This window comes from Taudactylus pleione, unplaced genomic scaffold (genome assembly GCF_031769625.1).
Source record: "Taudactylus pleione unplaced genomic scaffold, aTauple2 ptg000026l, whole genome shotgun sequence".
In the NCBI taxonomy this organism is placed as follows: domain Eukaryota; kingdom Metazoa; phylum Chordata; class Amphibia; order Anura; family Myobatrachidae; genus Taudactylus; species Taudactylus pleione.
Window position 1 is genome coordinate 12939366 of NW_028284428.1, and position 17611 is coordinate 12956976.

The 17611-nt window shown below is 42.7% G+C and overlaps 1 protein-coding gene across 1 annotated transcript in view; it reads left to right on the forward strand.

Annotated features, from left to right (window-relative positions):
• LOC148539223 (organic solute transporter subunit alpha-like) overlaps positions 1 to 17611 on the forward strand; it is a 64569-nt gene that overhangs the window by 39201 nt on the left and 7757 nt on the right. Inside the window, exons 4-5 of the mRNA XM_088451510.1 lie at positions 3520 to 3678; positions 6069 to 6180. Coding sequence (XP_088307636.1) covers positions 3520 to 3678; positions 6069 to 6180 — 271 coding nt within the window. The remainder of the gene's footprint in view (positions 1 to 3519; positions 3679 to 6068; positions 6181 to 17611) is intronic.

The window sequence follows — 17611 nt, forward strand, 5'->3', positions numbered from 1 at the left end:
CACTCCCGTGGCCCACCCACCAAAGGGGGCGTGCTGTCACTCAACATCGACAGCACTCCCTCTTTGGTACGAGACCCGGAGTGACGGTTTGCACGTCGCTATCAGGGTCTCGCACATGCGCACGACGGAGCCGGCTCCGTTGTGCGCATGCGCACTGGGCCACCATCGACGCGCTTGCGAGCGCATATGCAAAAATGCATAAAGTGGGGGGTCAACTTCGCAAACTAGCGAAATAAGGTTCTGGGGGTTAACTAAGAAGGTGTCAAATGTTTTTGGGATTGCAGGTGCTTTTTTTATAGACATTAAAATATGCTAGCACCCATTTTCATGTACCTCAAATTTGACAGGACTACTTATTGTCTCTCAAAAATACTGCTTTATGCCATTCTTCACCACTTGTGCAAAGACGCTAATTAGAGGCAATTGTGCGAACTTAAGTACATAATCGGGCACTGCTACATTGATCCCCAATGTTTCTGCATCTTTTTGGGGGGTTCAGGCTCATTTCCCCGATTCTGACACCACTTTCCGCCTGTTCTGACTTTGCGTGTTGTCGTTTCCGTGTCTTTTGGAATTGAATAGTGTGAATAGCGGGTACGCGCACGATAAGTTTCTGCTGCTAAAATATACGATGTAGGTAAAAAGTCTGGCATGTGAAACTTTATCGCGGGTGCGAATCTAATTGAATACAGCCCTTACTGTTTTACTTAGTTACAGAGCCGTAACAAGACTTTTTGGCGCCCTGTGCCAGAGAGAGCATTGGCGCCCCCCCCCCCACATTTTTTAAATAGGAACATAAGATAGTGCACCTGAAAAAGGGACATGGTCTCATGGGGAAGGGCCAGGGAAGAGATAGGGGAGGTCAGGAGATGCTGGGGATAAAAGAAGAGGAAGCTACAAGTGAGAACGATAATAAACAAAAAATTGAAAGGCCCAAACAGCACCCCATGCCCTGCGGTGCTCGCACTACCCTAGCTACGGCCCTGCTTAGTTATATGGTACCCTTCAACTCTTAACAGAAACCGCCCTGTATTAGTAATAGTATTGTGATATAGCTATGAATGTAATAGTAGATCAGGGGTCTTCAAACTTGGCCCTCCAGATGCTGTGGAACTACACATCCCAGCATGCATTGCCACCTTTTTGATATAACAGCATGCTAAAACTATGTGCAGTGCATGCTGGGATGTGTAGTTCAACAGCATCTGGAGGGCCAAGTTTGAAGACCCCTGTAGTAGATGTCTATTATCAGTATCCAGTAGATTCTAAAATAGTTTTATGACCCCCTTCAGTAGAGTTGACTTCAAAAAGTACAAACCAGGTTTGAAAGGGATGTTCTTTTCCTGTATCCAATTCTAAGCTCTCACTGTTCCTCGGTAGTAGGTTGGAATGGAAATAGTATATATAGGTGGAAATTAAAGTGTTCACAAAAATATATCTTAAGAAATACAGATGTGTCCTCTTGCATCTTTGCCGCTCACGCTGAAAACGTGTGCACACATCGTGCCATACATTAGACGTGGCCACGTGCTCCATGGTACCCCATGCCGCTTGCTCCGTTCCTACCATGCAAATCTATGCAGTCACAGGTGCAAACGCAGCACGTGTACCTGTTCGCGAGTGTGCGAATTGCACCATGCTTGCCGCGATTTGCTGCATAAGCGGCAGAGATGCAAGAAGACATCTGTAGGCGTGAAGTCTGTCTTTCTCCTCTATAGCGTATGTGCCACAGCTGCCATAGCGGTTTAGTGCTAATTTTCCATGGTGCACTCCTAAGTTTGTGAAGGTTTAGGACAGGGGTTCCCAACCACGGTCCTCAAGGCACACTAACAGTCCAGGTTTTAGGGATAGCCATACTAGAGCACAAGTGACTTAATTAGTACCTCAGTTATTTTGATTTAACCATCTGTGCACAATCATGGATATCACTAAAACCAGGACTGTTAGTGTGCCTTGAGGACCTAGGTTGGGAATCACTGGTGTAGGAGGTTCCCTTATTATAACTGCAATCAGGCTCAGTATGTGGGAGTTGGTTTGGCTGGAGCCGTGCTTAGTAACACTCCCAAGCGTTACCTGATGTCCCTGTGGTTTCTAAATAGGTAGTCTGGCTTTATGTACTAAACAATCCTATCACAGAATCATATAGATGGCAAAGGGGCAGTAAGTCTGTTAACACTAGTGACTCATACAGTATGTCTATGAACTTGGTTTGCTGAGGGGTATATACATATATTTCCTTGGTTGATGCTGTGTCCTAATTTACAAACAGTTAACAGGATGTGAGTGACTGCTTTAATTAGTGGGGCAGGTACTGACCACTTCAGACTTCTTCCAGTCAGCACCTTTTTTTTCCAGTAGCTCCCACAAATATACCCACCAACAGCTATTGGGGGCTGTAAGCTGATCCTTCCCCCTCACACAGGGGTCTATTTACTAAGCCTTGAATGGAGATTAAGTCAACGGAGATAAAGTTCCAGCCAATCAGCTTCTAACTGTCATGTCACAGGCTGTGTTTGAAAAATGATAGGAGCTGGTTGGCTGGTACCTTATCTCTGTTGACTTTATCTCCATCCAAGGCTTGACATCCACCTCCTGCGGATGCTCCCTCACATATCTCTGTTGTAGCTGCAGGTTTCAGCAGCGCTGGAGCCTGTCCCCTCACTCAGGCCATTACCTCAGGAACTGCTCTTCCTTTCCCCTCATCAGATGTAGGGGAGCCAACAGGTCTATCTGCCTGTCCAGTCGGGCACCTCACCACTCCCCTTGCCGCAATGCTATTTTAGCTCCCATGGGTTGCCATGGAGACATTCACATCACCCCACTGCTAACCGCATGATGGACTCTTCTAAATTAACCCCCTTACTACTGCCTAAATATGGCACATGGGGCTTCAAGGATTCTCTAGCAAGCTGGCTGATGCTTTTAGCACTGTGTATAAATAGTTACCTATAGGTCAGCTATAGCTACTTCGGCCATGAGACACCACAAAGGGACTGCCTGATATATCTCCCAATTGTTGGTAATTAAAATAAAATCCTGGTTATATCATAAAACACTTGAAGATTGGCAATGATAACAAAAATATGTTTTAAAAGATGATTCTATCTATAGTATATCAGTTGACTACAGTATTTCACAAGACTGCACCAAGATCCCTTCTAACCAATATTGGGGGAGATTCAATTAACTACGATAGCTAATTGATCATTGATATTTAATTAGTCCAACCCAATAAGTGGTGAACTTTTTTCGCATTCTGGGTGTTAACGCCCGATAACCTGAGCTAACCCACTCATTTAACCGGCATTAACATGGGTAACGGGAGAAAAAGAGAGCCTAATTGAATTGCCTCATGTGATAAAGCCTGAGGCTACCTCCCTTTTTCTCCCCCGATAGTTTATTGGGACTAATTGAATTCCTCCCGTAGTCTAATGTCATTGCAATTTTTTTAACTTTATGAAACAATATGATGCTAATATATTTAAATCTCATACACATCTTTTTATCCTCCTGTACAAGGTTTCTGTCTGTGCTTATCCACCAGTTTCAGATGATGCTTGTTAGGGAGTTTGGTGGTAGGAGAGAATTCCTCAAGAAGTTTGGAGGAGAAAAAATTGCTCTCCACACTGGTCCATTTTGCTGTTGTTGTTTGTGTCTGCCACCGAAGGATATAAACAGGTTAGTTAAAGCACCTGACACCTTTTCAGTATGAAACTAAACAAATACTGTATCAAATATTTTGTTTATTTTTGCTTTTTGATGTTTATGATTGCTGAAACATTAGGCCTGATTCGAGATGGTTGGTGATGCATCCGTGGTCGCAGCCGCTCTCGCAATAGTGCAAATACAGGACAGTGCGATGAGTTGTAAGAGCGGTGAGACACCCACTTTCAGGCTGTGTGGTCTGTGCATTTGCAATGGAAGATATAGAACTGTACATTGAGAGTTCCCAGGCTTAGACAAAATGAGGAGATGGGGTATATTATTCTTATTAGTAGCATCTTAACTCTGTCCAGAATCTTCCTAAAATGCAACTTTGTTACCGTTTTGTTTCTTTTTGTGGATTTTAAATTGTCTATCCACTTGTATTTGTATAGTTGTGTGGTAATGACATGTATGATAATTTTGTACTAGCTTAGAGCATGTGACTTAATAAGCTTGTTTACAGTATTGTGTGCAGTGAATGACTTTTAATTACCTTACAGTATTTTTCTTAGTATATTGCATACATGGGGCCAAATGTAATAGGTTGCGAATTTGTAAAAAATGCGAGTTTAACGCTATACTCACATTTTTTACTCACTTGCAAAAGAAATAGCGTGCGACTATAATAAAACTCACATTTTTCGGGCTTCAGTAATACTCGCAAAAAAAAGCACCTCACATCCAGATGTTTTCCTATTCTCTAGAATCAGGGGTGGGCAATAAGCGGCCCTCCAGATGTTGTTGAACTACACATCCCAGCATGCATTGCAACAGTTTTAGCATGGTCAAATAGCAAACCTGTGGCAGGGCATGCTGGGATATGTAGTTCTACAACATTTGGGAGGCCACTTATTGCCCACCCCTACTCTAGATAGAACTTGGGCAATGTAATAGAGTGCGAGTGCTTCACTCGCACATATTACTGCCTGAGAAATCACAAAAACAATAGACCAGCTTCAGGATAGTGAGTTTATCCTGAGCAGGTCAGAGTAACACAGAAACATGCACATATCCATGAGATACGTCCATGTTTCTGTGTGTACATATGAAAATATATATATATATATATATATATGTATATATATATATATAATTGTTTTTAAATGACGTGCAGATGTGCAACCCCCACCCCCCCAAGAAGCATAACCAGCCCCGGGCTCTGTACAACCTGTACTGGTTTTTAAAATACAGGGGACAAAATATGTAGGGGTCCCCTGTATTTTAAGTATCAGCACAGGTTTTCCTGATCTGGTCCTGGTTGTGTAAATACAGGGGACAAAATGAGTAGGGGTTCCCTGTATTTTCCATAACCAGCACTGAGCGGGGGTAATACCCCGGCCAAAGCATTGCCCCTGACCGCTAGTAAGCCCAGGCCGTGGATCCCTGGGGGTGTATATGAAGGGGTCCCACTCTACCCACATGTGCCCAGTCATCGCAGGAGCGGCCAGCCAATCAGCGGGTGCCTCCATCAGAGCAGCCCACTGATTGGCTGTGCTCGGTTAGCCCGTATCCTCCATAGACTTCAATGGTGTGAAATCTCCATTGAGGTCTATGGTGGGAACCGCCACATTGTAGCCAATGATGTAACCGCAAGGTTACTTGAGGTGAACCTTGTCATTACCATCAAAGGATACACATCCCCAGCGATCCATGGCCTGGGCAGACCGGGGATCCGGTGAAAGGGTTTCCCTGGCTGTGGCATAACCCCCCCTGCTCAGTGCTGGTTATGGAAATTACAGGGGACACCCTACTCATTTTGTCCTCTGTATTTCTACAACCAGGACTGAATCAGAAAAGCCCTGTGCTGGTAATTACAGGGGCCCCCTAAGCATTTTGTCCCTTGTATTTTAAAAACCAGCACAGGCTGTACAGAGCCCGGGGCTTGTTATGCTTCTAGGGAGGGGGTGCACTGATTTGTGAAGGCTTCTGTATAACTCGCACCTTTTATTGGTAGTCGCATTAAAAGGTGTGAGTTTACATAGAAAAACTTGCACACATTTGCATACTGTAGTAGCCTCAAGCTCAAAAATGTGCAGGTTATTACATTTGCGAGTCACGAGAACCAACTCGCACCTTCAAAAGACGCGAGAAGTTGTATTTTAACTAAACTCGAACCCTATTACATTTTGCCCATGGTCTTTTTGGTGAAAGGCAAATGTTACATTCTCCTGTGAACATCCTTCTTCTGACCAAAGCCTTACATTTATACAAGATTAATACTGCTACACTAACAGTAATGTTTGAATGACTGAGCACTACGGGATTGAAAGATATCCTAAATCGGGTTACTATAAAATGTTCTACAAAATATGATAAATAACAACAAATAACATAAATGTTTTGTGATTTTTCCGTTTGTACAGACGATTATTACTTATCCTGAAATTGGGAACTTTTCAGTTTGCATGCCTGAGACCAATGCTCATGTTTTTGGCTGTCGTCCTTTGGACTAATGGGACTTACGCTATAGGCGATGTGAGTATTTAATTGGTTGAGATGCACAAGAGACTTCTTTGTATGAAACTTAAAATGACGTCTGGCAGCTGGCACTGCAGAACAATTCAGTGTCTTAAAGGCTATGCCTGCTTTATGTGTGTCAGGTACAGTATATAAACAGTATGCATGTGTGTAGAACACAGTCTGCATGTACAGATTTGGTGAGACATACAGTACTGTAAGGGTAGATCACCAGACTTTACAATGTTAAAATTAGGCGAAACTCCCATAGGGGAGACTCTAGAATTTTGGAGGCCTCAAGCCAGAAAGCATGTCATGACCTCCTATACACTATCACTTACAAGAACACCATACAATTTACTGCTCACTGGATAAACTGAAATTACACAATACATATCAGGGTCGTGCTGTCAGGGTAGGCAGAGCCTCCCCCGTCATACTCCTGAGATTTGATGTAAAAATGATTAGAATAATACAAAGAAGATATTTATAACTTATAAACATCTTCTTTGTTTATTTTAATCATTTTTATAGTTAACACTCACCAGCTTTGTGGAGCTCCCTAGGACTGCAGGGAGAGGATAGATGAGGCAGCCACAGTTCAGCTTTGCTTCTGTATAATCAAAAACTGCTTGCAGACCTGGGGCAGGGCCACACCATGGGCAGTAAGCTGCACAGATAGAGAGCTAAAAGAGGCATGCCTCTGAGTATGGGGGCGTGCCTTGAGCACTGATGGACACCTTGGATGTGTCATGTGACAAGGAAGTGCACTGCAGTGTGTAGAGATCAGAGCTCAGTCAGCAGAAGCAAGAGAAGACACAGTTATGCAGGTAGGAGAATCAATGGACACTGAAGTGTACTGTAGTCAGGGGAGAGTTACAGTGAGTAGGGGGTGACACAGTCTCCCAGCACTCTGACCCATCTCCATGTGTGTCTCCTAAGCATTTTATCCCCTGTATTTTAAAAACCAGCACAGGCTGTACAGAGCTCACCGCACGTCACTGTCGCATATATGTATATATATATACTGTATGTATAGATTTTCTTTTCAGAAAATGCAGTGATGTAAAATAACCTTGAGCTGGTTACATACTGTAGGATGTATCGTATGATATATCATTCCAAAGCGAATGGGAAAGATATAGACATATATATAATGTGACAAAAGCACTGGTAAGATTATACACGGGAGATATATTTGTCCCAGATTTCTTACCTATATGTATTAAAAACCCTAAGAAAATATCTGTGATTGAAAAACACACTTGATAGTGTTTGGGGTTTAGTAAAAGCCAGATAAGGGTTACTGGGGTTATGGATGGAGAGTGAGGACGGGCTCAGTCCATTAGCCCATTTCGGGTCTTCAGGTCTTTAGCCTGAGAACAGCCTAATTAGCACTTGCACCTTTAAGAAGCTGATAAAAAATGTTTCGGGTTTTACTCAATGTCTCACTAGGAAAAGAGGCAGCAGGCCTGTTAAGAGACATTGTGATTTGTGACTGATGTTTGTGGTAGGGGCATTAGGTCCTACCATTGATGAAAGAGGGAATCTCTGAGTTTAGTTAGAGCTCAGACGGGTTAGGATTTTATTTTATGTATTTCTTATTCTGCACAATAAACTAGCTTTGACTAAATTCACGGAAACCCTGGATTGGTGTGCTGTTTCCTGGCTACTGTGTGTTTGTAATTGCCCTTCTACCCCTTGGAGAGGGCACCTGTAACTTGATCTTATCACAATTGGTGGAGAATGTGGGCAACACACTGATATTGCAAGTTTACAAAAAAAGTATGCTTGAAATTTAAAGTGACAGACACCAGTTTGTTGTTGTGGACATCAACTTATATACACTGAAATCCATGGTGTTGGCATCTGCAGATGCTTAGGGAAGCCAGATTCTGTTTCAACCCTACACCCAAAAATAACATGATGGAATTATTAAGGCCTTGCTACAGCGGCTCAGCAGGAAGCCACCAGGGTTTATCAAGTGATTATCGAGGAAAACTGCAGACAACAGCAATTGGATACTGAGGAAAACCGCAGACAACCGCAAGTGACTAGACAACAGCAATTGTTTATCGATGAACTCTGCAGGCAACAGCACCAAGACCATGAGCAGCAGCACCAAGACTGTGAGCAACAGCACCAAGACTGTGAGGCCCTTAAAAGAGGTGGTGCAGCATCTAGCAGCTCTGTCCAGGACTACGTCCACCTATGTTCCAAATATCTCTCGCTCCATACAGGCCAGTCATTTTCTGCAAAAGGTGACCCAGAGTGATGATGTTGAAGCTTATCTAACCACTTTTAAAAGAACAGCTGAGAGAGAGAGTTGGCCTAAAGATCAGTGGGCAAGCCTTGTGGTACCCTTCCTGTCAGGAGAACCAAAAAAGCCTATTATGATTTGTATATGACTGATGGTAAAGACTATGATAAGTTAAAAAAAAACCTTAACTTGGTCGAGTTCATCACTGAGAATACCAAACAGAAAAGCCTCCTCACTCTCAAATGCATGACCTTGTCTATCTTACCACAAAGTGGCTACAGCCAGAGTCTCTAACAGGACCCCAAAACATAGAAGGGTCATTATTGATCAATATCTACAGTCCTTGCCTACAATTCTGCACAAGTAGATTAGCAAATTTGACCCTAAAACAACAAACCAATTGGTAGAAGTGGTAGAGAGGTATGTGGCGGCTGAGGAACTGTTAAGTGTACCCCATCAGGCCCTAGTCCCACAATAGCGATCTCCAGTGACCACTGGTAAGACTATTCCAGGGGAAAAGGGTGCTGGGAGGTGGAATGAACCTAAGACTTTAGGTTTGGAAGCTGGAAGGCCTGCAGGGCCAGGAAGGTTCCTACCCCGTAAAAGACTTGATAATAATATGATCCAATGTTTTCGATGTGGTTTAGGTCATATTGCTGCTAATTGTTCGCTTACCTCTGAACCTGTGCAATGTGATGCTGCTTATGTTAATTGCAGAATGTCTTTCGTTGCTCAGCTAGCTAGTCAGATAAGCAAATGTGTATAGTCACTTTAGAAGGCAAACGGGTAGAGGCTCTGTTAGATTCTGATAACCTGGTAACTCTTATCAAAAACAAATTGGTGAACCCCTTAAAATATAAGGAGAAAACTGTTGGTGTAACTTGCATACATAGATGTTTCCAGTGGAACAGAGGGTTCAGGAAGACAGCAACAGAGTGATATAAATGACACAATACACCACACAGTTTAAGTTAATTCATTAAAAAGATTTATTAGTACTTAGCTTAGTTTTCTAATTAATTATGATAACGGCCCAATACAGCACAATCACACCCAGGAGCCTCACCCTATCACCATAGGCCGTGTCAGAGTTCAGCCGGGGATCGGCCGTCCCTTACCGTCCCGCCGGCTTCCTCTGACTTCCCGGGCAGTCGGGCGGCTGGCACGGCGACGTGGGAGGAGCTGAGCATTCACCCTGTAGCTGTGGTGTCAGGCGACCCGGTGAGCGGGGATCGCAGTTTCCGTCATGGGCGCCGCCATGACACTTTCCCTATGTCAGTACTTCCTTCCCTGAGTGGCCCGGCTGGTCAGCTGATGCTGTGAGCCTATCAGCAGGCTTCCAGGGGTATATATCCGGCTCCTGTACTCCAGGTAGTTGCCTGAACAATCATTGTCGCCGCTAGTGTACTAGAGGAGTCTCGTTCCAGGTCCCCGTGCTTCCAGTGTGTTTCTTCCAGAGCTTCTAATCTATCTCTCCACAGTGCCTTTACTATCAACAGCCTGTGTGCAAGTTTAACCTCCATCTCTCCACAGTGCCTTTACTAGCAACAGCCTGTGTGCAAGTTAACCCTCCATCTCACCACAGTGCTTTACCATCATAGCCTGTGTGCAAGCTAACCCTTCATCTCATCACAGTGCTTTTACCATCACAGTCTGTGTGCAAGTTAACCCTTCATCTCACCGCAGTGCTTTTACCATCACAGCCTGTTTTCAAGTTAACCCTTCATCTCACCTCAGTGCTATTACCATCACAGCCTGTTTTCAAGTTAACCCTTCATCTCACCTCAGTGCTATTACCATCACAGTCTGTTTGCAAGTTAACCCTTCAGCTCACCTCAGTGCTTTTACCATCACAGCCTGTTTGCAAGTTAACCCTTCATCTCATCGCAGTGCTTTCACCATCACAGCCTGTGTGCAGGTTAACCCTTCATCTCATCACAGTGCTTTCACCATCACAGCCTGTGTGCAGGTTTACCCTTCGTCTCATTGCACCCTAGTGCATGATCTCCGGCCGGCAATCCGGTATATACTTCGTGGGATATCCAGCTGTTACCTCAACCTACCAATAAATCTTCACACCTCTCTAGCCAGCACCTCAAGTGCCTTTCTCCAGCCAGGAGTTCTGTCCCACTCCCCACGTACCTATTCCAGGCATTACCCTTGGGCCATGGGTGTTTTGATTCTCTTTTTCCCTGCAGACCTTGGTCACCAAGTCAAAGGACCGCGACCTGCTTACAGGAAGCCGCACAAGCCCATATCCCGCTTGGAGGGGTCACTGGCGAACAACTCCTTGTGAGTTAGACTCCACACCATTGACTAGGTCTAGCCAACGACCAAGACTTGTGGATGCGGAGATCATACGTCCAGGCCCCTCGCCTTCGCCTCCTCCCACAGCCTCAGACCTCGGCTTTCCAAAACCCGCCGCCCAGCGTGACAGGCCGGATGGGTACACCGGACCCAGCACTTTCTGCAGTCAGTCTGGGAGATGGGATTTAAGGCTCCAGACTTCCACATTCCACAGCTAATTATAGGGCTCCTAGCAAAGACCGGATACTATATCCCTTATATGGTCATAATATAAAAACAAATATTAACAATAGGGGCAGCATTGCCTCAAATGTGGTTTTGGTGCAGTATTATAACAAATGGCACTGACATTTATATGTTCAAGGCTCATTACTTTCTACAGTAAATATCACACAATCCAAGTCAAAATATATAACTACAGCAAATTCCTTTGAAAATCATATCACAGGGCACCTTCTAAAAAAATGACAGAATATATGGTTAACATAATTGAATATTAGTATCAAACTACATAGCCTTATAAGTAGAAAAATATTCTAATTAATTACTACAATCACTAATATATACATTAAAAGTACTCTGAACAGTTTAACAGCAAAATAGCGCAACAGCCATTTTGTTTGTATCACCTGTCACAATGGGGATACTCTGTATTATGATACTGCGGAAGTGAACATAAAAATGCAGTGTGGTTTTGCTCTAGTCCCTATGGGTTTGGTTGATGGTTTTATGTATGATGCGATATTGGGGAGAGACTTTAACCTCCTCTGGAAGCTGTGGGAAAGCCGATTTTCTACAGAAGTAAATAACCCAGATCCGTTGAGGATGTTACTGATGCAGTGGCAGTGGGAGTGTCTTCCAAATCAGAAATGTTCTCTTTTTCAAGCATGATTGGGTAGCCAATGAATGATGAGAGCAGTAGTGGGGAACAGGATGATGTACCTTCTACTGAAATAGAAAATGTTGTTGAACCAATTGATTGTCTGCCTGACCTGGAGGTCAGAAAAGAGATCTTTGCCTTAGAGCAGTAAAATAGTTAAATGACCCTACTCTGGTAAAAGCTAGAGAGAATGTAAAGTGATTGATTGGAAACCACGTAGACCCTGATTGTAGATCATCATACCCTCACATGGCAGTACGTCAAGATTTGTTGTATTGGGTGACCAAGAAGTGGGAATATATTGTGGAACAATTGGTAGTCCCTAAGGCAATATAGAACATTGTTAGACCTGGCTCATGGTCACATAACTGCAGGTCACCTAGGTGTAGATAAAACCAAGGAAAGAATTTCACAGAGTATTCTCTGGCCCGGGGTCCATAAAGAGATATCTGAATATTGTGCATCCTGCCCTGAATGTTAGTACCATGCTCCAAGGCCACATTTTAGAAGTCGGCTTGTCCAGTTACCCATTATTGAGGTTCCGTTTGAGAGAATAGCTATGGATTGGTTGGATCCCTAATAAAATTTGCCCAGGGCAATTAATATATTTTGATGATAATGAATTATCACACCAGATAGCCAAAAGCGATACCATTGTGCAATACATCAACAAAGACATTGCTAGAGAACTAGTACATGTCATAGCAGATTGGAGATACTTAAGGAAATCCTGACTGATCAGGGACCCCTTTTTATGTTGAAAATCATGAAAGAGTTGTGCCACATGTTTAAGCTAAGAACCTCTCTGTATCACCCACAGACTGAAGGTTTACTGGAGAGGTTTAATAAAACGTTAAAAAACATTGTAAAGAAAGCTGTGAATAAAGATGGAAGAGATTTAGATTATTTGCTACATTATTTATTACTGGCCAGAGGTTCCCCAATCCTCCACAGGGTTTTCACCTTTTGATTTGTTGTATGGGAGACACCCAAATGGACAATGCAAAGGAGACATGGGAGGGACAATCCAGTCCTTACAGAACTGTTATTGAGCATGTTTCTCAAATGCAGGAAAGAATAGTTACAGTGGTGCTGATAGTGAGAGAGAACTTGGAACAGGCCCAACAGGCACAGCAGAGGGTCTACAATCACAATGCCCAGTTGCACATCTTTCCTGGGGACAAAGTGCTTGTTTTGATTCCCACAGTAGAAAGTAAAGTTTTGGCTAACTTGCAAGGACTCTTTGAAATCCTTGAAAAAATGGGGGAGGTTAATTATAAAGTTTACCAGCCTGGGAAAAGAAAGTCAGAGCAGATCTACCATGTAAATCTTATAAACCCTTGGAAGGATAGAGTAGCTATGTCAGCCACCCTGGCCTCTCCAATACCCTCAGTACCTTTGGTTCCCAAAGTAACAATAGCTAAAACCCTCTCCACTGTACAACAGCAGGAGGCTAAAGAATTTCTCGTAAGAAATAGAGATTTGTTTTCTGACATAACAGGTAAAATAACAGTCATTAAAAATGACATAATCACTGACCCAGTGGTTAAGGTTAACCTAAAGCCATATAGCATCCCAGAAGCCCAACAGAAATCAGGGTCTAAAGAAATAAAAAAAAATGGAGTTAGGTGTGATTGAGGAGTCACATAGTGAGTGGTCAAGTCCCATTGTGCTCATCCCAAAACCTGATGGGAGTTTGCAGTTCTGCAATGATTTCCTTAAGTTGAATAATGTGTGTAAGCTTGATGCCTACCCAATGCCTTGGGTGGATAAACTTATTGAAAGACTAGAAACAGCAAGGTACTTAACCACTCTAGACTTAACAAAAGGGTATTGGCAAATGCTATTAACAGATAATGCCAAAGAGAAGACAGCTTTTCCTTCACCCAAAAGGAATGTTTCAATACAAGATGGTTCCTTTTGGGTTACATGGGGCACCTGCCACCTTTTAAAGGATGATGGATAGAATTCTAAGCCCCCATAGACAGTAAGCTGCTGTCTATCTTGATGATATAGTCATCTACAGTCCTGATTGGCAGTCTCACTTACCAAGAGTACAAGCAGTATTAGACTCCAACCATAAGGCAGGATTGACAGCCAACCCAAAAATATGTTTAAGGATGGAAGAAGTAAAGTACAGTACCTTGGATACACCATCGGCACAGGTTTGATAAAGCCCCAACTTAATAAAATTGAGGCAATACAAATTGACCACGAACCCTGAATAAGAAATGGGTGAGAGCTTTCTTAGGAATCACAGGGTGTTATAAAAGGTTTATACCAAATTTTGCCACCATTGTTGTCCCACTGATGGACCTTACAAAGGGCAAACAGTTATGGTTAAATGGAATCCTGAAGCAGAAAAGGCTTTTCAGGAGTTGAAGGTAGCATTGTGTACCCAGCCAGTTTCAGATGACACCTGACTTTAAAAGTTAATATGTGCGGTCCTGTACCAGAACAAATAGGGGGAAGAGTATCCTCTTATTTAAGCAGAAGGTTTAATGTCCATGAGAGAAACTATGCCACTGTTGAAAAAGAAGCATTGGCCATCAAATGGGCATTGGAAACTCTCAGGTACTACCCAGTTGTAAAGGAAATTCAGGTTGATCTCCGATCATGATCCCTTAAAATAGATGTTGTAGAACAAAGAGAGCAATGGGAGGTATAACAAGATGGTTCTTGGCATTACAAAACTTTAAAATTTCAGTGGAACACAGGCCCAGGAGCCAACTGGCCAATGCAGACCCCTTGTCTTGTGTTTGGGGGCTGCAGTTGCTCTGCCCCATAGGTTGAAACAAATGGGGGAGATATGTGACAAAAGCACTGGTAAGGTTATAAACGGGAGATATATTTGTCCCAGGTTTCTTACCTATATGTTATGAGCCACCGCAAAGGTTCATTCCCGCGACAGGTCCTGGTCGTCCAGGCGACCAGGTCATCACATCGCACTGCTGCACTGCCCGATGGTCTCTCGGTTGCTAGGCAAACAGGACACTGGGCAGCCACAGACAACGCTGGGCTGGCCCTTATTTTCATTCAGGATGCCAGCTTTCTGTGCAGCTTTGCAGCTGCATGGAATTAATCAGGGAGGCTGGTCTCTCTGGCTGATTGCAGTTTGGTGGAGATGCTTCTTATAAGGCAGCCAGCCCTGCACACCAATGCCAGTTATAACTTATGTTCCTGTGTAAGCCTCTGGTCTGTATCCTGTGTCCTTGTGTTTCTCCTGCATATGCCTTGCCTGGTCTATGTACCTGGACCCTGTCTCAACATCCGTGAGCTTTTGTATACTTTTAGCCTCTAGTGAATTACCATTTGCAATCTGTTATACCCTGCTCCAAAGTGTTTATCAACACTGCTATTCACAGTGATTGTCCACCTCTGCTGGTGTATATTATTGCAAGCTGCATCTGCTATTCACAATGATTGTCCACCTCTGCTGTTTAACCATCTGCTCGCAATATATTGCCAGTCCTGCTCTGTAGTAACCCTGTAGGTGCTTTCAACATTTATATTTATTTTGCCTGTATATTGCTTTGTTAATACTACTCCAGCCAAATATCCTGCGATTACCACAGTATTGTTTAAGTTCTTACTGTCCTGAATTTCAAGACCTGGCAGCATCCCAAGTACCGATGAGTGTGCTCTACTCTAAAGGAACAAAGGACTGCTGTTATAGGAAGACCTCTTTAGCATGGCTCTAGGGGTCTTATACATATACTCTAGTGTTTCATAACACTGTCTATCTAAATACTATAGATATTTTAATCCACAACCCATGCCCCACTGCATACCAAAAGGAATTAAACTCAATGTACATCTAATATTAGCATCCTGAATGTCTCCAACATTTTTTTTGTCAAAACAGGATATATTTCCAAAGGAATAGAAAATATATAGTGTATTACTTTTAGTTGCTGCTTAAATATACATATATCAAAATTTGAAGATTGTATAAATGCAACATAGACTCACAAATATCCACTATGCCTGAATGAAATACTTCTCTCAGTTCTCCACAGTAGCCCATGTACATCAATATCAAATATTCAACATAGCATAGTGTTGTAAATACTAATTTGAATTAAGAAAAAAAATTGTACGTGCAAAATATAAAATATTAAGCCAATCTGGATTCCTTAGGTTACAAGAATGCAATAGTTTCTGGCTGCATAACATCCTCCAATATGTGTCCAAAATATTAGAAAAAGTTTATAGTGTTAGAGTTGAACCTGAAACGTTTCATCTGTCCAAGACTTCTTCAGGGGCTGAATGGTGATTACAATAAGAAATCAAGGTTAGTCAGGTGTGCTGCTCACATTGGTTTCTGCCATTGACAAAAACCACAAGTGATGCCACTACCGCCTAGTGTCTGGAGGGAGCCGGATATCACTTCCACTCAACTCAGCCAGAAGTTAAGTAGATAGAAGAAAACAAATCTCACAGTTAGCATCATTATTAGAACTCCAAGCAGCATCCAATATATTTGTGTGCATGTTCTTGACACAATAGTGAGGTTTCTGAATCTTATATAGTGACCACCATGTTTAAAAATTTCCAGCACCATTTTGGTATAGGTCAAATGTTATATAGTGGCTCCCATGTTTGAAAAGTTATACCATTGCATGGACAGTGTTGGCTTAAGACATCGGTGCTACCATTTTGGCCTAGCTTAAAGTGTGCAAATAAGTGTAAACAAAGAATATTCAGCAGAAAACAGTGAAGCATGTAGAACCATGGTACAGGTTGAGTCTCCCATATCCAAATATTCCGAAATACGGATAATATTTTTAGCATGACTGAGAAAGTGAAACCTTTGCTGTTTGCTGGTTCAATGTACACAAACTTTGTATAAGGCACCAAATTATTAAAAATATAGTATAAAATAACCTTCAGGCAGTGTTTATAAGGTGTATATGAAACATAAATTAATTTCATGCATGTACACAAACTTTGGGCCTGATTCAGACCCGCTTGCAAGCGGGTTGATGGTCCCCCACTGCGCATGCGCCACCTCCGGCGTGCGCATGCACGAGACCCATCCAGCGATGGCTGCTCCACCGCTACAGGTCTCGCTACAAGACGGGGCGGCTGTCGATGTTAATTGACAGCTCGCCCCGTTTTGTAGGTGGGGAGGGGGGGTGGCTGCACAAACGCAGGCCTTCCCTTAGGAATGCCTAGCATTTGTGGGTGGCCCTACTGACATCACTAGTGATGTCAGTAGTGGTCTTCCTGCTCTATTAGAGTAGGGAGTCCACTCGGGCTTGCGAGAGCTGAGACCCTACCACAGGGTCTCATCGCAAGCCTGATGGTCGCGATAATCGCGACGGGCTCCAGGCCACTCGCAAAAGCTGTGGGAGGTCACCCACAGCTTTGCGAGCGGCTTGGTAAAAAAAATAAAAAAACGCCCTGATTCTGAGTGAGCGCTCACCAGCAGCGAGCGGCTCTGAATCAGGCCCTTTGTTTGAGCCACAAAATTATTAAAAATATTGTATAAAATTACCTGCAGGCTGTGTATAAGGTGTATATATAACATAAATGCATTCTGTGTTTAGATTTGGGTCCCATTCCCAAGATATTTCATTATGGTAGGCAAATATTCCAAAATACGGAATATTCCGATATCCAAAATACCCTGGTCCCAAGCATTTTGGATATGGGAGACTCAACCTGTATCACATATTGGAGAGGAAAAATATCCCCCTTTAAACATTATTAAAGGTTAATACATTTGTGCATATATAAAAAATAAAGAAAAAAGGACTTCATATTATAAATGTAGGGTTAATAATATCAGTTAACAGTGTTAAATGATAATTAAAATAAGATTAATACATATCTTACCAATTTCAGGAAGTATGCAAAGTTTCATAAGAATCAATCAATCATAATTCATAATGAATAATAAATGTAAAATAAAAAAAAATTATAATCAAAGCCCTTGTTTAAGACCTACCAGTGCCAGAGTACTCATTTATAATATATATGGAGTAATTTATTTGGCA